The 23,069-nt window shown below is 44.3% G+C and overlaps 1 protein-coding gene across 11 annotated transcripts in view; it reads left to right on the top strand.

Moving 5' to 3' along the window:
- Nucleotides 1–9,425: 9,425 nt before the first annotated feature.
- Nucleotides 9,426–23,069, top strand: part of MAP4K4 (mitogen-activated protein kinase kinase kinase kinase 4) — a 192,700-nt gene continuing 179,056 nt past the window's right edge. For all 11 annotated transcript variants that reach the window (XM_069757606.1, XM_069757608.1, XM_069757610.1 and 8 more), the window contains exons 1-2: nucleotides 9,426–9,870; nucleotides 10,219–10,284. In XM_069757606.1, the coding sequence (XP_069613707.1) occupies nucleotides 9,814–9,870; nucleotides 10,219–10,284 (123 nt within the window). In that variant the 5' untranslated portion in view covers nucleotides 9,426–9,813. The remainder of the gene's footprint in view (nucleotides 9,871–10,218; nucleotides 10,285–23,069) is intronic.

Genomic DNA, 23,069 nt, shown 5'->3' on the forward strand with positions numbered 1-23,069 from the left:
TTTCCTATCCTCTGTCTGTTTAGTAAGTCTGGCCTCCCTTTGCTGAAACCTGTTTAATTTCTGTGTTTGTGACTTTCATCTTAACTCACAGTCAATATATGTGGGGGTCTGCCTTTTTCTTTGGGGAATTTCTCTGAGGCAAGGTAGGCTTTATTTTCTATCTCTAGGGCTAGTTAGCTCTTAGGCTGTGAAGAGGCATCTAGGGAGTGTCAGGAACGCTCCACGGCTATTTCTAGTGTGTGTGATAGGATTAGGGGTTGCGGTCAGCAGAGCTCCCACTTCCCAGAGCTTGTCCTTTGTTGGTTTAACCATCAGGTCTTTTCGGGTGCTCCTAACCACCAGGTCATAACAGGTGCGAGAGTGTTAGAAGGTAGGCCACAGAGGAGGATGTTGCAGTAGTTGAGGTGGGAGATGATTAGGGCATGCACAAGCATTTTGGTAGAGTGAGGGTTGAGGAAAGGATGAATTCTGGAAATATTTTTGAGCTGGAGGCGACAGGAGGTGGCGAGAGCTTGGATGTGCGGTTTTAAGGACAGAGCAGAGTCCAGGGTTACTCCGAGGCAGCGGATTTTGGAGACAGGGGAAAGGGTGATTTCATTTATTTTGATAGATAGATCAGGTAAGGAAGATATGCGAGATGGAGGAAGGATAATTAGTTCAGATTTGTCTACATTGAGCTTGAGGAAGCGTGAGGAGAAGAAGGAGGATATGGCTGATAGACACTCCGGGATTTTGGAGAGCAGAGAGGTGACATCTGGGCCAGAGAGGTAGATCTGAGTGTCATCAGTATATAGATGGTACTGGAAGCCATAGGACCTTATGAGTTGTCCCAGGCCGAGTGTATAGATTGAGAAGAGTTAAGGTACCTTCACACATAACGATATTGTTAACGATATCATTGCTATTTGTGACGTAGCAACGATATCGTTAATGAAATCGTTCTGTGTGACAGCGACCAACGATCAGGCCCCTGCTGGGAGATCGTTGGTCGCTGAACAAAGTCCAGAACTTTATTTCGTCGCTGGACTCCCTGGAGACATCGCTGGATCGGCGTGTGTGACACCGATCCAGCGATGTCTTCACTGGTAACCAGGGTAAACATCGGGTAACTAAGCGCAGAGCCGCGCTTAGTAACCCGATGTTTACCCTGGTTACCATCCTAAAAGTAAAAAAAAACAAACACTAGATACTAACCTACAGCCGTCTGTCCTCCAGCGCTGTGCTCTGCTCTCCTCCTGTACTGTCTGTGAGCCGGAAAGCAGAGCGGTGACGTCACCGCTCTGCTTTCCGGCTCCCAGACAGTACAGGAGGAGAGCAGAGAAGCAGAGCGCAGCGCTGGAGGACAGACAGCTGTAGGTAAGTATCTAGTGTTTGTTTTTTTTTTACTTTTAGTATGGTAACCAGGGTAAACATCGGGTTACTAAGCGCGGCCCTGCGCTCAGTTACCCGATGTTTACCCTGGTTACCGGCATCGTTGGTCGCTGGAGAGCGGTCTGTGTGACAGCTCTCCAGCGACCAAACAGCGACGCTGCAGCGATCCGAATCGTTGTCGGTATCGCTGCAGCGTCGCTTAATGTGAAGGGGCCTTAAGGGCCCAAGGATAGAGCCTTGAGGGACACCAACAGAGAGGGGGCGAGATGAAGAGGTAGTATGGGAGTAGGAAACGCTAAATGTGCAGTTGGTAAGGTATGAGGAGATCCAAGATAGGGTGAGGTCTTTGACCCCAAAGGAAGAGAGGATCTGTAGTAGGAGGCAGTGGTCAACTGTGTCGAAGGCAGAGGACAGGTCTAGAAGGAGGAGTATAGAGAATTGTCTGTTAGCTTTGGCTGTAAGTAAGTCATTAGTAATTTTGGTCAGGGCAGTCTCAGTGCAATGGTGGGGACGGAAGCCAGACATGAGGTCAAATGAAGCAGCAGAATCTCTGGCAGGAGCAGTCCATGACCCCTCTGAGCCAGCGACGGGCAGAACTGGCAAGTAGTTTGCAACTACCTGTCTGTCAGTTTTTAGCCCCATGAGAAGATCTAAAATAGTCCAGGATAATCTTTTGAAGAATGTGTTAAAATGATCTTACAGCCAAATTAAGAAACACACTGATACTGATTTGACAGTATCCAAATAAGTATAAATTGAGCAAACATTTCCAGTGAAAGATTGTTGAATTTTGCTACAAAAAAAATCCTTATCAGAATCTTGCATTTGAATATACATAGTTCAAAATCGTGTGACAGTATAGAGTCTCCAGGAGTAGACAGATTGCAGTCTGACCTTGCACAGACACGCTGGATACAGTGTGCATTGTAAATGCATAGGCATATTACATAAGGCAAGAATCAGCCTATTGTCTAGCGCCCCACCCACCCCTAGTCATAATCAATACGAGCACATCCGTTTTGTCATCCCTTTGACCAGTCATTGCGAGGAACAAATTGCATGGTGGATTACATACAAGGGGGTTTAAGTTTTCAGGATCAGCAGGGAAGCGAAGGGGAGCTGTGCCTATTTCACACACTTGTGCTTTGGAAATGACACATCCGTCTTCTTCCCCTCCTCCCTGTCATTGTGTTACTCCCTTTTAGAGCTGGAGGGCTGCAATGTGTGAAGAGAACCAGTCTGGCAAGTGTGTGGGGAAACAATTTAAAGTTTACCACACCAAAGCTGGGTCATTGTTTTTATGATCAGATTTCTACAGAACCTAAGGGCTTGAGTAGCCATATAGACTCTGCCAGGTGTAGGGAAGGAAACCCTGGGACTTATAGAATCCTATGGGTCAGGAAAATCTCTATATGGTACTGAATGAAACTATAGTTAAGTCCCTATACATATTAGATGAACGTCATCTGGACCTGCCGATGACAGGTCTGGTCGACAGTCTAATGTGAATTGGGGCCCAGGAAAGACGATTGTTGGGGACGTTGAAGGGGCTGTCCACCACTGGTCTAACTGGCATCATAGAAGTAATATAATTGATTATTTGTTGTGTTAGCACTCTCTATGGTATGAGACTAGTTATAATAATATTGTATATACAGTACTTGACATATTAAACCAAGTCTCTGTATACTGTTATTATATATTTCCCTATATTCCCACTTTCCTGGTAGATGGAAATGTAACTATGCTAATTACTATATTGTCCACATTTTCCTTTTATCTGGGTTTTATGTTTTTGAATGGCTTTTTTTGCTTCTGTGTATAATTGTTTGTAATAAAGGTTTTGATACATTTTGACTTTTTTTGTACTTTATATAGCTTGGTGATAGGTATATAATTATGTATTGGTGTTTTTGGTGCTTTTCAGTAAAATAAATAATATATTATGGGTTTAATTTTCCAGTTTTTGGTTAGATTTGTAAATGACACGTTAAAAAAGTTGTCTACTACTTGGACAACTTCCTTTCATCAACCATGACACCCATCACCGTTCCCGCGGCGATGGCACTCCATCTCCTGGGGCTCCCATGCTGTTGATGTGACACATGACGCTGGCGCCCAATCAGCACTGGGGTCACTGTTCCCACCTCCTGTCGAATTGAGCAGTAAGAGGAAGTCAGGGATCAGCTGTAGCCCGGACTTCCTCTTCATGTTTGACTTGTCCGAGCGCGGGGACAGTGATTCTGGCGCTCATTGGGTGCCGGCGTCACATATCACTATAGCAGCTCCAGAGCCCGCGAGTGCCGATGCCACGGAAACGGCGCTGGCACGGGAGGTGAGTGTAGGCTTTATTATTTTATGGGGGCCAAACATTTGGATCAAGAAGAGATTGTCCTAGTAGTGGGCAACCCATTTAAGTGCAACATGCAGATAGTATTTCCTAATGTAAAATGTGAGAAAATATAGTTTAAGGCTATGTTCACTTTTGTCTGTGGAAAAAACTGTCATCACAAAGACATCACTACCAAAGTTTTTCAATTTGGCTGTTCAAATGACCGAATGTTCGTATGAAAAAAGCATGCAGTAGTTTCATCAGATAAGACTTGAGCGTTCAAGTCTATGGGATCACAAAAAAAATGGATCCCATCGAATCATTCATTTAGCATTAGATTTTTAAAGATACATTGCAATTCTTAATATAGGAATCTGTATTTGGTGTAAATGATTAATATCTGCTGAAGTATAAAAACAGATGGATGCCATATAAATAACAATACAGATGAAAAAAAAGTAATTTTTTTTCTGCATTAAAATCTGACATTTTTTTATGCTAGTGTGAACTTAGCCTGAGAATGAACCCCCTTTTTCAAAAAGCTGTCATGCGAAACGCGCTTCAAAGGGGCCAGCAGGGAGATGCATGGTCACTGCCTCTAACGATGGGTAAGAAGGATTAATCTTTTGGGGGACTCGATGTATATTATGCACTGATATTTTCTTGAGTACTCACAAGCCCCTATATATTATGTATACTATGATTATGGTAGTTTCTTTACTGATCAACACCTTTGATCCTGCTCACCCTTGGTAATATGTGATCCAGTCTCTTTTGCTGCACCAGTATGTCTCCTTGATAACCTTCTTTTCTGTATAGTTATATTGATTGTCATTTTATCTGTATTATTAATATTGATAATAAAATTTCCTATTTTTTATTCTTTGGTAGTTTTCTCGTGTTTATACTTGATGAAGGAAGCTGTCTGGTAGATACTTCTCCCAATGCTGGACATTTCTCATTCCTCATTCAGTACACTCCCCATGCTGGACACTTCTCCTCATACTGTACACTTCTCCCTATGCTGGACATTTCTCATTCCTCATTCTGTACACTCCCCATGCTGGACACTTCTCCTCATACTGTACACTTCTCCCTATGCTGAACACACTTCTCCCCATGATGGATACTTTTCCTCATACTGTACACTTCTCTCCATGCTGGATACTTCTCTCCATGCTGGATACTTCTCCCCATGCTGGATACTTTTCCTCATTAGTCATACTGTACACTTCATCCCAAGCTGGACACTTCTTATACCTCATACTGGACACTTTTCTCTGTGTTGAACACTTCTCTCCATACTGGATACTTCTCCTCATGCTGGATACTTTTCCCCATGCTGGATACTTCTCTCCATGCTGGATACTTCTCTCCATGTTGGATACTTCTCTCCATACTGAATACTTCTGTCCATACTGGATACTTCTCTCCATACTGGATACTTCTCCTCATGCTGGATACTTTTCCCCATGCGGGATACTTCTCTCCATACTGGATACTTCTCTCCATACTGGATACTTCTCTCCATACTGGAAACTTCTCCTCATGCTGGATACTTTTCTCCATGCGGGATACTTCTCTCCATACTGGATACTTCTCCTCATGCTGGATACTTCTCTCCATACTGGATACTTCTCTCCATACTGGATACTTCTCCCCATGCTGGATACTTTTCCTCATTCATCATACTGTACACTTCTTCAAATGCTGGACACTTCTCATTCCTCATACTGGACACTTCTCATTTCTCATACTGGACACTTTTCCCTATGTTGAACACTTCTCTCCATGCTGGACACTTCTCCCCGTGATGGACATTTCTCACCATGCTGGAACCTTCTCCCCAATCTGGACCCTTTTCGCAATGCTGGACCTTTCTCCCCATGCTGGACACTTTTCCCTATGTTGAACACTTCTCTCCATGCTGGACACTTCTCCCCATGATGGACATTTCTCACCATGCTGGAACCTTCTCCCCATGATGGATATATCTCTCCATGCGGGAACCTTCTCCTCATTCTGGACCATTTTTGCAATGCTGGACCTTTCTCACAATGCTAGACACTTCTCCCCATGCTGGACCTTTCTCCCAATGCTGGACACTTCTCCCCATGCTGGACACTTCACCCCATGATGGACATTTCTCCCCATGCTGGACACTTCTCCCCATGCTGGACACTTCTCCCCATGCTGGACACTTCTCCCCATGATGGACATTTCTCCCCATGCTGGACACTTCTCCCCATGATGGACATTTCTCCCCATGCTGGAACCTTCTCCCCATTCTGGACCCTTTTCGCAATGCTGATCAGCAGATCAGCAGATTTGGGTTCCAGTACCATCTCTATGCTGACGACACCCAATTATACACTTCTTCCCCCGACATCACCCCTACCCTAATTCAAAATACCAAAGATTGTCTGTCTGATGTCTCTAACATCATGTCCTCCCTCTATCTGAAACTAAATCTCTCCAAAACTGAACTACCGTACTTGTGTTTCTCCCTTCTCCTAACCTCACTCTACCCAACATCGAAATTACCCTGGAGGGTTCAACCATAACTCCCAAGCAGCATGCCCGCTGTCTTGGGGTCATATTCGACACCAAACTTTCCTTTATTCCCTATATCCGATCACTCACTCGCTCCTGTCACCTGCATCTTAAAAACATCTCCAGAATCCGACCTTTTCTCACCTTTGAAACTGCTAAGACTCTTACTGTTGCTCTTATTCATTCTCGTCTGGACTACTGCAACTCTCTTCTGATCGGTCTCCCTCTTTCCAAACTTTCTCCTCTCCAATCCATCTTGAATGCGGCAGCCAGGGTCCTATTTCTGTCCAACCGCTTCACCGATGCCTCCATCTTGTGCCAGTCATTACACTGGCTACCCATTCGCTACAGGGTCCAGTATAAACTCATCTCTCTCACCCACAAAGCTCTCCGCAGTTCTGCACCGCCTTATATTTCCTCTTTCATCTCCGTCTATCGCCCTACACGTGCCCTCCGTTCTACAAATGACCTAAGACTAACATCCCTCGTAATCCGAACCTCACACCTCCGTCTCCAAGACTTCTCTCGTGCTGTCCCAGCTCTCTCGAATGCACTTCCCCAGACGATCAGACTGATACCTTGCCCCGACCTATTCAAGCGCGCTTTAAAAACCCATCTCTTCAAACAAGCCTACCACATCAACTACTCAGTAAACTAACTTTGTCCTGTTTCTTCCTTCCAAATATTATCTGCATGTGCATCTGCACCCTACTATTCATCTGTCTCCACACCCTCCATACACATAACTGCACTTGATACTAGACTATTGCACTTAAACACACGGGCTGATGACCGGATCATGCAGCTTCATATGAAAACCCCTATTTATTATAATTGCCAGACCTGAAATAACAAGCACTTTTCACCTATTGTGTCCCCCCATTTCCTTGTAGATTGTAAGCTTGCGAGCAGGGACCTCACCCCTAATGTTTACATTGTCTTAACTTGTACTGAATTTATTGTCTGTACATGTCCCTGCTTAATTGTAAAGTGCTGCGGAATATGTTGGCGCTATATAAATAAAAATTATTATTATTAATGCTGGACCTTTCTCCCAATGCTGGACACTTCTCCCCATGCCAAACACTTCTCTTTGAGCCTGGCTCGCTGGTCTTTTTAATGCTGCCTATGAAATAGCTAGTTCCCTGGAAGACAGCAACAACAAACACTGTCACTTTTGGAATAGGGAAAGGAAACTGATGTCAAAATGATGAAAGCTGCTTTGCAATAGAAACCATACCTGGGACAACATGAATAAAAGTGGTTCAAAATATGTGCCGATTGTAAAGGCCTGATGTAGCCACAGGGCTCAATGTTAAAAAGGTACTAAATTATACTCCATAGTGTACTTTATTATGTTGCGTACAAAAGCATAGGCGATTACATTATACATGTACATATACATATGGTAGGTTGCAGCGCGGCATACAATGCCAATGTGAGCCAAAAGTCAGCTGAATGGTGTTCTATGGAAATAGTTACACCAAATGTGCAGAGAAAATGCAATGGAAGCAGAGACTTAAGGTGGCCATGATGGTGCCTGACTCTCCCCCATCATTAGTTGCCGGAGAAAAGAAGGGTTCTGTATGTTGGATTTCAACACTCTCAATCGTTTTGTTGGAGGTGTCAAAAAAATTCAAACAAGCCCTCAATTTTAAGGGTATGAGCACACGTTGCGAATTTTGTTGCGGATCCACAGCGGATTGGCTGCTGCGGATTCACAACAGTTTGCCATGTTGTTTATTCCGCAACATGTCAATTCTTTGTGCGGATTTCGCAGCGGTTTACACCTGCTCCATAATAGGAATCCGCAGGCGTAAACACGCAGAAGAAATCCGCACAGAAACCGCAAAAAACTGCTGTAATTCTGCGGTGCGGATTTCCAACGGATTTACCAAAATCAGTGTGGAAAAATCCGCACACCTTTCCGCAACAGGTGCACATACCCTAAGAGGTCAAACAATCCCATTAAATGTTAAAAAGGTCCAGTGGTTGCTCTCTGCCACTGATCCTAGTGATTGTTTAGAGGCTGAAGTAATGATGTTATGACTATAATGCAGGTAACCGCTGCAGCCAATCACTCGCTCAGTGGTAATAAAGATGTAGTCTTCAGGAGCAGGCCCAGAGTTTGGTTGTAGTTGCCACGGGCGCTGTAGCCATGAGATCACCACTGCAGCCTGTACACAACCATCAGGATCACTGGTGCTGGAGCAGTAGAACAGCAAGTACAGCTTATTTTCTTGTTAATTAGCAGTCATTGGGTTAACAAATTTTTAGATGGAAACACCTCTTTATGGCAACATTCCCACAATGAGCTTTTGGTGAGTTATTCTGCATCTATGAATTGGCCATGTGCACAATGATTATTTGGTCAGTATTTTACATCAGTATTTATAAGCCAAAACCAGGAGTGGGTGATAAATGCAGAAGTGGTGCACATGTTTCTATTATACTTTTCCTCTATTTGTTCCACTCCTGGTTTTGGCTTACAGATACTGAGGTAAAATACTGGCCACATACTGCTAGTGTGACGGCAGCCTAATAATATAAGTTTTTTTAGAACTGATATTTTTTTCATAGGGCAGAAAAAGAATGTTTTGTAGATTGCAATACGCATTTTAAAGAGAACAAAAATATATAAAAGTCACAGTACTTGGAGGAAAATGGTAAAAAAAAAAAGCTGAATAAATTATTGAAGAAAAAATTAAAGGCAATGGGTCATTTCTAGTGTTAATTAAATAGCTGTTCTATAAAGGATATTTAACACCTATCCAAAACAATACATGTATGATTGCTGGGGATCTAGCGTCCGGAGAACCAGGCGCCAAAGGTTCCCTGTAGAGAACATGGATGACCACCACCTCTATACAGGGAATCAAAGGGGACCCCCACTGTTGTATTTGGTCAGACCCCCAGTGACCACAAGGTATCACTTATCCGCCATGTTGACACAAAGCCTACAGCATGGAGTAGAACTGGTGGGTCCAGCTATGGGCAAGCGTCCAAAGTTTGCCACATGATCACTGATGGCTGCTCCCTAGTTGTGGAAAACTCCTTGTGTCATGGCAGGACATCATGATGGCACAATGCCCCCGAGGATGTGGGTGCCCGCGGTGGCAGGGTGGGTGTGGAGGAGGAGGAGGAGAGGAGATGTTGGGGTGCCAGGATTGGTGCTGCCGGCTCCAGTAGCTGGGCTGGCTGAGGATTTTCTCTTCCCCACCCCCTCCCTCTGTCTCCTCTTTGCATGTCTGTGTGTCCGAGGGGAGGAAGAAAGGAAGAAAAGAGGGAGGGAAGGAAAGAGACGAACCCGGATCATCACTGTGCTGGGAGCTGCCACCTCAACATGGTGTGAGATCGCCATCCTGCAGCCGGGGCACGAGAGCGACGGTCAGGGAGAGGCGCACACCGGACACCGGGGCCGCTGCACCCCAATGAGGAGTCGGAGCCCGGCACGGACAACGTGAGGGAGGAGAGGAGCTCGCCCGGCTGTGTCTGCATCCAGGGCGGGGAGGAGGGCGCAGCCTCTGCCGGGGAGAATACACTAAAAGGGGGCGACCATGGCCAACGACTCGCCCGCCAAGAGTCTGGTGGATATAGACCTCTCCTCCTTGAGGGTGAGTGTGTGCGGGCTGTGCACAATGGAAAGGCGTGGGGCGGCCTCCTAGAGCAGTGGGGCTTGTGATGGCAGCTGCAGACCCCCACCCATATGATGGAGGCAGGGCTGCAGGAGGCCGATGGGGGCACTTGTTTGTTTCCTGCAGTGCTTCGGTACAGTGTGTCCGGGCATCGGGCTGCTGGTGGCACGGCCACACTGGCTTCCTTTGTTTGCATGTGTTGGCATGTGCCTCAAGTGGTGAAATCAAGAAATTAGGGCGCAACAGCTGCATCCATCCATCCATCCCGCATAGCCCCTGCTGCTTCTGGAGATGAGCTCACATCATGTCTGCTGTGCTTTCTTCTAGGATCCGGCTGGGATCTTTGAACTGGTGGAAGTGGTGGGAAATGGCACCTATGGGCAAGTATATAAGGTGTGTATACAACGTGTGTGTGTGGGTGTATGGGATCTCAGCGGGCAGTAATGTTCACGTGTCAGATTGTTCATAGAAAGTGGGTCACTACCTCATGTGGAAGTGTAATAGCTATGAGGACAATGTACATAACGTATGTCGACTGAACACGTAACACGTTACCTCATGTGGAAGTGTAATGGCTGTGAGGACAATGTACATAACGTATGTCGACTGAACACGTAACACGTTACCTCATGTGGAGGTGTAATGGCTGTGAGGACAATGTACATAAGGTATGTCGACTAAACACGTAACACGTTACCTCGTATGTGGAAGTGTAATGGCTGTGAGGGCAGTGTGTACATGTACATAACGTATGTCAACTGTACACGTAACATGTTACCTCGTATGTGGAAGTGTAATGGCTGTGAGGACAGTGTGTACATGTATATCAACTGTACACGGAACACGTTACCTCGTATGTGGAAGTGTAATGGCTGTGAGGGCAGTGTGTACATGTATATCAACTGTACACGGAACACGTTACCTCGTATGTGGAAGTGTAATGGCTGTGAGGGCAATGTACATGTATATAACGTATGTCGACTGTACACGTAACATGTTACCTCGTATGTGGAAGTGTAATGGCTGTGAGGGCAGTGTACATGTATATAACGTATGTCGACTGTACACGTAACACGTTACCTCATATGTGGAAGTGTAATGGCTGTGAGGGCAGTGTACATGTATATAACGTATATCGACTGTGCACGTAACATGTTACCTCGTATGTGGAAGTGTAATGGCTGTGAGGGCAGTGTACATGTATATAACGTATGTCGACTGTGCACGTAACATGTTACCTCGTATGTGGAAGTGTAATGGCTGTGAGGGCAGTGTACATGTATATAACGTATATCGACTGTACAACGTAACACGTTAACTCGTATGTGGAAGTGTAATGGCTGTGAGGGCAGTGTGTACATGTATATAAGGTATGTCAACTGTACACGTAACACGTTACCTCATATGTGGAAGTGTAAGGGCTGTGAGGACAGTGTACATGTGTATAAGGTATGTATTAGATTATACATGTAAAACAGATCATTACCTCATGTGGCAGTGTAATGGTTGTGAGGACAGCGAGTGTACCTGTGTGTATATATGTATCAGGTTGTCCATATAAGTTGTCGAAGTGTTAAGGTTGTGCGCACAATCTGTAAACGCTGCGGGCTGGACACCTCCGGTACTTGTGCAAAGTCCAACCCGCAGTGTCCATCTGTCACAGCATAGTGGATGGGATTTCTATAAATCCCATGTCCACTATGCGTGCACAGACGCCGCAGCTCGCCTGCGGAGACAGACATGCGGCGCATCTGTACAGACCGCATCCTGTCTTTAACGTCTCCGCAAGAGAAACTTCACCCGCACAATGTATTGGTTGCGGTGATTCCGCACGGTTCAGTGAACACATGTGGAATCGCCTGCGTTCAATAGCCAGGAGCGCATTGGACACAGCGGACATGTGCAGCTTCCACAGCACTGCCGATTCCTGAATGTGTGCACATAGCCTAATGGTTGCGAGAACAGTGTATAAGTTATGTATCAAATTGTACATGTACTTTATATGATAGCATGTGGAAAATAGGCACCTACGTGTCTGTATACCGGTCACCTCACAATTTTGCCCTCATGGTATAATGGCCTTGTAGGCCTGTACCGAGACTTCAGGTAGTACATGAGGTAAACACCTGTAATATTGCATACAAGGTATTACAATATGACTGTAACCACGTTTGGGGAATATATATTTGCAATAATCCTATTGTTCTTTCAGATACATGGAGTCTGTGATATATTTATATATAACCTTTCCTCTTTCTGAAAAATAGTGTTGAAACCTGTCCAGAAATGACGACATTGCTTTCTCCTTCGCTCCCTTTTTCTGGGCACTTCCATGTTCCTCCTTTCCAACTTTGTGATGTGTGTACATATTCGGTGTGACACCCACTGGCCCTTCTTGAGTTATTACGTGTCTCAGATGTCACTATGATCTGACCGGAAGGCCGGCTTAAACGGTTGCATTTCACAGTCCGTATTCGGACAGTAATGGCCAGACTGATTGGGGCGGTCCCCTGCCTTCAACTTAAGGTACCGTCACACATAACTATATCGTTGCTTTTTGTGACGTAGCAATGATATCGTTAAGGATGTGCCTGAGGTTGTAAGGTCAGGTCTGGAGACTCGTGGTCAGTCGGCATTGCGGTCCTTATCTGGAATGTGAATACACTAGAAGTGGCATAAGCGGGCTACAATTTATAGTAATAAGACTAGTGCAAGGTATTGTTTGTTTACGGTCTGTGTACTAAAAGGGAAAGCCCAAGTTGTCTCCAATGATCCAATGTAAAGGCTTTCTGCTGCCTGCATTCACCATTGCTGTAAGGTTTCTACATTAAACTGGCTGGACACATAATGTATTTATATAAGCAAAGTTTACATTATTCTTAAGAGTTCCCCTTATGATGAAATGATTGACTTTTAACGGTACATTACATAATGTTGTAGAAATACTATCAATATATCTATTTTAGCCCCATAGGTGCAAACTGATCTTTGTGTGTTTATCCCAATCATCATACAATAACTATTAAAGTGGAGCCTATATTTGTCCATGGCATAATAATGGGGCTCGTCTGCCCAATATTTAGCTGAGTAGTTTAAAGGGCCACTGTCACACCCCTGCAGCCGTTATAAACTAAAAGAGCCACCTTGTGCAGCAGTAATGCCGCATTCTAACAAGGTGGCTCTTTTAGTTTATAACGGCTGCAGGGGGTGACGGTGGCCCTTTAAGGAAAAAGTCGTATCCATTCGTCTTCCATAGGCGATAACTGCCTATTGCCATGCATAAGAAAAGCCTTAGGCCATGTTCACACCATCCTTTTTTTCATGCGGAATCGCCGCGATTTTCCCGCTGCGGGTCCGCAGCTGTTTTCCATGCAGGGTACATTACAATGTACCCTATGGAAAACAGGAACTGCTGTGCCCACATTGCGGAAAATAGCGAAAAAAGCCGCACTGAATAGCCGCGGTAAAAAAGAAGTACCATGTCACTTCTTTTTGCGGAACTGCAGCGGTTCTGCACCCATAGACCTCCATTGTGAGGTCAAACCCGCAGATGAAAAAAATATCTGCGGGTTTTCTGCGGTTTGTGGTGCAGAACCGCTGCAGTGTGGCTGCCCCCCCCCCGTGCCCCAATCCCACCCCCCCCCCATGCTCCGATGCCACCCCCCCATGCTCCGATGCCACCCCCCCCCCCCCCGTGCTCCGACGCCCCCCCCCCCGTACCCTCATCTCCCCCCCCCCTTATACTTACCCGCAGTGCGCCCGCCGAATCTGCCGGCCGGCAGATTCGTTACAAAGTGCATTTTGATCACTGAGATAGGTTATATCTCAGTGATCAAAATAAAAAAAATAGTAAATAACCCCCCCCCCCCCCTTTGTCACCCCCATAGGTAGGGACAATAAAAAAATTAAGAAATTTTTTTTTTTTTTTTTTTTTTTCCCCCACTAAGGTTAGAATAGGGGTAGGGTTAGGGTTAGGGTATTTTCAGCCATTTTAACCCTAAAAAACTTCCTAGAAAACACACAGACTCTGCATAGAAAACTGCATCAAAAAACGCATCAAAAAACGCACCAAAAAAGCACCAAAAAAAGGACCTGCGTTTTCTGCCAAGAGCTGCGGTTTTTAGTCCTGAAAAAAAAGGAGGGAAATCAGGAACGTGTGAACATAGCCTTAGAGCACACAGGTAGTTTCATTCTAACAAGGGGTTGTACTGGTGGGTCTTGTGTAACCTGAGCTGCTGACCAAGCTTGGCCAGGTGATCTAATGTGCTTGTATAAAGAACGAAACAATGGGCCAAGAAGTGCCTTCCCCTATTCGCTGTGCAATCCTGAAGGAGGTGCCTATACCGATCAAATAGGCTAATATTTCTTATTTTTAGGGACTCTATAGCGACAGGGTCTGTTCCGCAGGACTGGCGCATAGCAAATGTGGTGCCAATATTCAAAAAGGGCTCTAAAAGTGAACCTGGAAATTATAGGCCAGTAAGTCTAACCTCTATTGTTGGTAAAATATTTGAAGGGTTTCTGAGGGATGTTATTCTGGATTATCTCAATGAGAATAACTGTTTAACTCCATATCAGCATGGGTTTATGAGAAATCGCTCCTGTCAAACCAATCTAATCAGTTTTTATGAAGAGGTAAGCTATAGGCTGGACCACGGTGAGTCATTGGACGTGGTATATCTCGATTTTTCCAAAGCGTTTGATACCGTGCCGCACAAGAGGTTGGTACACAAAATGAGAATGCTTGGTCTGGGGGAAAATGTGTGTAAATGGGTTAGTAACTGGCTTAGTGATAGAAAGCAGAGGGTGGTTATAAATGGTATAGTCTCTAACTGGGTCGCTGTGACCAGTGGGGTACCGCAGGGGTCAGTATTGGGACCTGTTCTCTTCAACATATTCATTAATGATCTGGTAGAAGGTTTACACAGTAAAATATCGATATTTGCAGATGATACAAAACTATGTAAAGCAGTTAATACAAGAGAAGATAGTATTCTGCTACAGATGGATCTGGATAAGTTGGAAACTTGGGCTGAAAGGTGGCAGATGAGGTTTAACAATGATAAATGTAAGGTTATACACATGGGAAGAAGGAATCAATATCACCATTACACACTGAACGGGAAACCACTGGGTAAATCTGACAGGGAGAAGGACTTGGGGATCCTAGTTAATGATAAACTTACCTGGAGCAGCCAGTGCCAGGCAGCAGCTGCCAAGGCAAACAGGATCATGGGGTGCATTAAAAGAGGTCTGGATACACATGATGAGAGCATTATACTGCCTCTGTACAAATCCCTAGTTAGACCGCACATGGAGTACTGTGTCCAGTTTTGGGCACCGGTGCTCAGGAAGGATATAATGGAACTAGAGAGAGTACAAAGGAGGGCAACAAAATTAATAAAGGGGATGGGAGAACTACAATACCCAGATAGATTAGCGAAATTAGGATTATTTAGTCTAGAAAAAAGATGACTGAGGGGCGATCTAATAACCATGTATAAGTATATAAGGGGACAATACATATATCTCGCTGTGGATCTGTTTATACCAAGGAAGGTGACGGGCACAAGAGGGCATTCTTTGCGTCTGGAGGAGAGAAGGTTTTTCCACCAACATAGAAGAGGATTCTTTACTGTTAGGGCAGTGAGAATCTGGAATTGCTTGCCTGAGGAGGTGGTGATGGCGAACTCAGTCGAGGGGTTCAAGAGAGGCCTGGATGTCTTCCTGGAGCAGAACAATATTGTATCATACAATTATTAGGTTCTGTAGAAGGACGTAGATCTGGGGATTTATTATGATGGAATATAGGCTGAACTGGATGGACAAATGTCTTTTTTCGGCCTTACTAACTATGTTACTATGTGCACACGTTCAGGTTTTTTCCGTGTTTGTTTTTCACGATAAAAACGTGATAAAACCGCATTAGGATGCATATGTCTGCAGTTTCTATCATTTAGAATGCATTCTGCAATTTTTGTGCACATGATGCGTTTTTTTTTCCACGAAAAAAACGCATTGTGGTAAAAAAAAGCAGCATGTTCATTAATTTTGCGGATTTTCTGCGTTTTTACCGCTATTCTATGCATTTGGGAAAAAACGCGTCAAAAACGCATGAAAAACGCATGCAGATTTCTGTCAGAAATGTCCGTTTTTTTGTCAGGAAAATTTCTGCAAGAAATCCTGACGTGTGCACATACCCAAAAACTTCTGTCACTTGCTCCTTATTAATGGTCGACAATGTGCTTGCACAAGTCAGAAAAGGGATAACTTTGCTATAGTTCCCCATGTAAAACCGTTAATATCATGCAGAACAACGTACTTGGTATATGTGATATTATGCACATATGGGTAATTCTAAATAGAGAAAACTATGCTTCCATTGTGTGTTAGATGTAAAAAGGTTGTCCGGTTTTCTGATGATCTGCTGTCAGTCTGTGACTTATGAATCCTGACAGCTTGCAGTGCGCGCTCTGTCAGGATTCAGCAGCATTGCTGGTGAGATTGGGTGGTCATGTGACCGCAATTATGCGATTTGCATTCCCACTATATGTACAGCTTTTATATTAACTGAAGCTGAGCTGTCTAGTTGACACGTGAATGCATTTTATGCAAGTCATATACTTTGTCAGGTGACTGCCCGCTCTCTCCAGCAATACCAGAGAATCCTTAACATGTGCGTACTGCACATTGTCAGAAGTCTGTGGTCCTAAAGATTGACTGCAAACATTTATCAGAAGACTGGATAACCTTTTTGGTTAAAGGGGTTGTGTTGTCTGTGACTGAAAGTATACCACGTTCCGATTAGATGGACACTGCCTCACTCAATGCAAGTGTATTTTGAGCAAGGCCGTAAACGCTCTAGTCCCATATTGGCTGGGAGTAAACATGTCACATGACTGCCTTCATTGGAGAGTGCACACTGTGAGGATTCACAAGTCTGCAATCACATCTAGTGACTGCAGACTTGGTAGTTAAAGACCGGACATCCCATTTAACATAGTGAGTGTGTATATCTATCTATCCTGCCTAAGATTTCAAGTTACTGATTTTCAGTGGGGGAAATGTATTTCTTCCTCCTGTATGATGTTGCCTAGGCAGCAGCTATATGCCCCCACCTAAACTCTGCTTGAGGTCTTCCTGTGTGAGGCATATTATGAGCGACATCCTGATCTCACTACAGAACCATCATAGGTTACTGTCTCGCATCTTCTCTGGCGCGGAAGTGGGGGGTCAGTACAGCAGAATTTGTAGCGCTATGATAGGAGGACTGATAGTTTGTAATGTGACAGGGCTAAACTCGGCTGTATTAGCCGCAAAAAAATAACCACCATTGCTTTTTGAGTTTTATTTTCATGGTGTTGATTGTGCGGTAAAATTCAGTTTTGCATTTTAGACTTTTTTTTTTCCTTCTGTGGCGTTTACCAGCTGGGTTAATTAACCCCTCTGTGACCTTAGACGTACTATCCCGTCGAGGTGCCCTGGGCTTATCTGACCCTGGACGGGATAGTACGTCATAGCCGATCGGCCGCGCTCACGGGGGGAGCGCGGCCGATCGCGGCCGGGTGTCAGCTGCTTATCGCAGCTGACATCCGGCACTATGTGCCAGGAGCGGTCACGGACCGCCCCCGGCACATTAACCCCTGGCACACCGCCATCGCGATGTGCCGGCGGTGCAGGGAAGCACCGCGCAGGGAGGGGGCTCCCTGCGGGCTTCCCTGAGACCCCCGGAGCAACGCGATGTGATCGCGTTGCTGCGAGGGTCTCACCTCCCTCCCTGCTCCCTCCAGCCCCGGATCCAAGATGGCCGCGGATCGGGGTCCTGCAGGGAGGGAGGTGGCTTCACAGAGCCTGCTCAGAGCAGGCACTGTGAAGCCTGCAGCGCTGCATATCAGATCAGTGATCTGACAGAGTGCTGTGCAAACTGTCAGATCACTGATCTGTGATGTCCCCCCCTGGGACAAAGTAAAAAAGTAAAAAAAAAATTTTCCAAATGTGTAAAAAAAAATAAAAAAAATATTCCAAAATAATGAAAAAAAAATAAAAATATTATTCCCATAAATACATTTCTTCATCTAAATAAAAAAAAACCCAATAAAAGTACACATATTTAGTATCGCCGCGTCCGTAACGACCCGACCTATAAAACTGTCCCACTAGTTAACCCCTTCAGTAAACACCGTAAGAAAAAAAAAAAAAACGAGGCAAAAAACGACGCTTTATTATCATACCGCCGAACAAAAAGTGGAATAACACGCGATCAAAAGGACAGATATAAATAACCATGGTACCGCTGAAAGCGTCATATTGTCCCGCAAAAAAAGAGCCGCCATACAGCATCATCAGCAAAAAAATAAAAAAGTTATAGTCCTGAGAATAAAGCGATGCAAAAATAATTATTTTTTCTGTAAAATAGTTTTTATCGTATAAAAGCGCCAAACCATAAAAAAATGATATAAATGAGGTATCGCTGTAATTGTACTGACCCGAAGAATAAAACTGATTTATCAATTTTACCAAACGCGGAACGGTATAAACGCCTCCCCCAATAGAAATTCATGAATAGCTGGCTTTTGGTCATTCTTCCTCACAAAAATCGGAATAAAAAGCGATCAAAAAATGTCACGTGCCCAAAAATGTTTTCAATAAAAACGTCAACTCGTCCCGCAAAAAACAAGACCTCACATGACTCTGTGGACCAAAATATGGAAAAATTATAGCTCTCAAAATGTGGTATTGCAAAAAATATTTTTTGCAATAAAAAGGGTCTTTCAGTGTGTGACGGCTGCCAATCATAAAAATCCGCTAAAAAACTCGCTATAAAAGTAAATCAAAGCCCCCTTCATCACCCCCTTAGTTAGGGAAAAATAAAAAAAAATGTATTTATTTCCATTTTCCCATTAGGGTTAGGGCTAGGGTTAGGGCTAGGGTTAGGGTTAGGGCTAGGGTTAGGGTTAGGGCTAGGGTTAGGGTTGGGGCTACAGTTAGGGTTGGGGCTAAAGTTAGGGTTAGGGTTTAGATTACATTTACAGTTGGGAATAGGGTTGGGATTAGGGTTAGGGGTGTGTCAGGGTTAGAGGTGTGGTTAGGGTTACCGTTGGAATTAGGGTTAGGGGTGTGTTTAGATTAGGGTTTCAGTTATAATTGGGGGGTTTCCACTGTTTCGGCACATCAGGGGCTCTCCAAACACGACATGGCGTCCGATCTCAATTCCAGCCAATTCTGCGTTGAAAAAGTAAAACAGTGCTCCTTCCCTTCCGAGCTCTCCTGTGTGCCCAAACAGGGGTTTACCCCAACATATGGGGTATCAGCGTACTCAGGACAAATTGGACAACAACTTTTGTGGACCAATTTCTCCTGTTACCCTTGGGAAAATACAAAACTGGGGGCTAAAAAATAATTTTTGTGGGAAAACAAAAAGATTTTTTATTTTCACGGCTCTGCGTTATAAACTGTAGTGAAACACTTGGGGGTTCAAAGTTCTCACAACACATCTAGATAAGTTCATTGAGGGGTCTAGTTTCCAATATGGGGTCACTTGTGGGGGGTTTCTACTGTTTAGGTACATTAGGGGCTCTGCAAACGCAATGTGACGCCTGCAGACCATTCCATCTAAGTCTGCATTCCAAATGGCGCTCCTTCCCTTCCGAACCCTCCCATGCGCCCAAACGGTGGTTCCCCCCCACATATCGGGTATCAGCGTACTCAGGACAAATTGGACAACAACATTTAGGGTCCAATTTCTCCTGCTAACCTTGGAAAAATACAAAACTGGGGGCTAAAATATAATTTTTGTGGAAAAAAAAATATTTTTTATTTGCATGGCTCTGCGTTATAAACTGTAGTGAAATACTTGGGGGTTCAAAGCTCTCACAACACATCAAGATGAGTTCCTTAGGGGGTCTACTTTCCAAAATGGTGTCACTTGTGGGGGGTTTCTACTGTTTAGGTACATTAGGGGCTCTGCAAACGCAATGTGACGCCTGCAGACCATTCCATCTAAGCCTGCATTCCAAATGGCGCTCCTTCCCTTCCGAACCCTCCCATGCGCCCAAACGGTGGTTCCCCCCCACATATGGGGTATCAGCGTACTCAGGACAAATTGGGCAACAACTTTTGGGGTCCAATTTCTCCTGTTACCCTAGGGAAAATACAAAACTGGGGGCTAAAAAATAATTTTTGTGGGAAAAAAATTTTGTTTTATTTTTATGGCTCTGCATTATAAACTTCTGTGAAGCTCTTGGTGGGTCAAAGTGCTCACCACACATCCAGATAAGTTCCTTAGGGGGTCTACTTTCCAAAATGGTGTCACTTGTGGGGGGTTTCAATGTTTAGGCACATCAGTGGCTCTCCAAACGCAACATGGCGTCCCATCTCAATTCCTGTCAATTTTGCATTGAAAAGTCAAATAGCGCTCCTTCCCTTCCGAGCTCTCCCATGCGCCCAAACAGTGGTTTACTGCCACATATGGGGTATCAGCGTACTCAGGACAAATTGGACAACAACTTTTTGTGTCCAATTTCTCCTGTTACCCTTGGTAAAATAAAACAAATTGGAGCTGAAGTAAATTTTTTGTGTAAAAAAGTTAAATGTTCATTTTTATTTAAACATTCCAAAAATTCCTATTAAACACCTGAAGGGTTAATAAACTTCTTGAATGTGGTTTTGAGCACCTTGAGGGGTGCAGTTTTTAGAATGGTGTCACACTTGGGCATTTTCTATCATATAGACCCCTCAAAATGACTTCAAATGAGACGTGGTCCCTAAAAAAAAATGGTGTTGTAAAAATGAGAAATTGCTGATCAACTTTTAACCCTTATAACTCCCTAACAAAAAAAAAAAATTGGTTCCAAAATTATGCTGATGTAAAGGAGACATGTGGGAAATGTTACTTATTAAGTATTTTGTGTGACATATCTCTGTGATTTAATTGCATAAAAATTCAAAGTTTGAAAATTGCGAAATTTTCAAAATTTTCGCCAAATTTCCGTTTTTTTCACAAATAAACGCAGGTACTATCAAAGAAATTTTACCACTATCATGAAGGACAATATGTCACGAGAAAACAATGTCAGAATCACCAGGATCCGTTGAAGCGTTTCGGAGTTATAACCTCATAAAGGGACAGTGGTCAGAATTGTAAAAATTGGCCTGGTCATTGACGTGCAAACCACCCTTGGGGGTAAAGGGGTTAAGTTAAAATTTTTGTTAAAACCTGCGTTTGGTTGCTTGTATTACATGCTGCTACAATATTGCAGTATTTGGTGAAAATATCCATCACCTATAGAGCTCAGCATATGCCTGATCTCCACAGGAGGAACGAGATGACAGTGTGGGGGGTCTTCAGCAGATGACCTCACATGGAGCTGATAGTTGGTAAGCGCAAGCAGCGGTACGTGTTGTTTTACATACCGCTGTCTTCTACTGCCACGCCCACTTGTCTGCTCTGGCCCTGGCTGTTGGAGACTGGTGCTGGCTATGTAATATGGCCGGCATGAGCCGCATGTGGAAGGAGCTCAACTCCTGAGCCTTGTCCATATATGCAGACAATAATTCATGTCTTGATGCGAAAAGGGGTAAAGAATAAACTACCTGATAGAGATTATATATCTCTGTCCGTCTATCAATATATACTGTACAGTATATTGTTAATTTTTTATTTTTTAATAATGGAAGTGAACCTATATTTTACATCGATCCTGCCAAAGCAATCCATAAGCTCTGCAATGTTCAGAATTCTGAAGTATGGGTTGCACCACGAACCTTATTCACATGCAAGGTATTCTCTGGCTGTGATTGTGCTCAGTGAGACGTCCACAATGTATGCCACAAGCCAAGAAACAACTATGTCGGTAGTCATCGAAATATGCTGCCTTTTTTAGCCACAGTCCATAGCGCTGCAGCAAGAGGCATGCTGACCCGTGGCCTAAAGCCATTTTGCGTTGTGCGCCCTTGCTCAAGGCCTTGAGAAAGTTTATGCAAGTTCTTGTTGCTGTGGTACAGCACTCCTCTCATTGTGTGTGTTATAGTCTGGATATTAAAGGCCAAATGTTTTGGTAATTGCGTTACTATTTCTCTTTGAATGTGGATACTACATTTTAAATAGATCCTTGGCGTCTTTCCAGATATTATGGCTCGCAGGCCTAATGTTAATCCAGGACCTCTATGTTTAATGAGGTCTACTCTTCAGCATATTGTAGCTGAACGTCTTTTTTTTTATTTTTTTATTTATTTATTTTTTTGTTATGGGAGGTGGTGTGTGAACCGAGAAAAAAAAATAATGCTGCGAAAATGGCAAAACTTTAGTTTTCTGTAGATGTGTTAGGCCTCTTTAACGCTTCCGTCTGCGGGCGTCGTAATGCGTTGTTGTGACGTATCAACGTAAATAGTGAAAAACGTGTGTAACGCATCCAGTGTTTTGACGGATGCGTTACACACGTTGTTGCCTGAATTTCAATGGAGAAATTTCCGGGGTTGGGGGGGAGGAGAGGGAGAGACTTTTTCCCCGGGTTGGAATATGCTTCCAGGCATGCTCAGAAGTAAAAACTGCATCCGTCACTGCATTCCTGCGTTTCACAGTGTGCGCAGGATCCAGTGTCCATAGGCTCCCATTCTGTGGAACGACGTATGCCGCAGGAGGTGTCGGGGAACGTTTTTCCATTGCAGACAAAAAACGTTTCATGGAACGTTTTTTGGAAAAGACTGGCCGTCACATTACGCAGGATCCAGTGCACAACGGACGAAACGTGTGGCCATCCGTCGCGATACGTCGCTAGTACAAGTCTATGAGAAAATGCAGGATCCTGTTTTGTCAAAAAACGACGTATCTCGACGGGACTACAAAAATGAAAGTGTGAAAGAGGCCTAATGTAAACAGGCAAAATGGATGCAAATATCCTAGGCAGGCATACATAGCTAATGGTGCATACTACGTAGTTACCAGAGTCCATAACTAGGAGCAAGCATACTTACTGTGTGGATAAGGCTCTGTTCACATCTGTCAATATGTCAGACATAAGTCAGATCAAAAATATGGTTGTCACAGATATTTCTATTAGGCCGGGATCACACATGCGAGAAACACGTCCGAGTCTCGCATTTGAAAAGCAAGCTCTGGCGCCGGCACTGTGGAGCGGAGCGTGCAGCTCCATGTGTTGCTATGCAGCCGCACGCTCCGC

The sequence above is a fragment of the Ranitomeya imitator genome, chromosome 3 (assembly GCF_032444005.1).
Source record: "Ranitomeya imitator isolate aRanImi1 chromosome 3, aRanImi1.pri, whole genome shotgun sequence".
In the NCBI taxonomy this organism is placed as follows: Eukaryota; Metazoa; Chordata; class Amphibia; order Anura; family Dendrobatidae; genus Ranitomeya; species Ranitomeya imitator.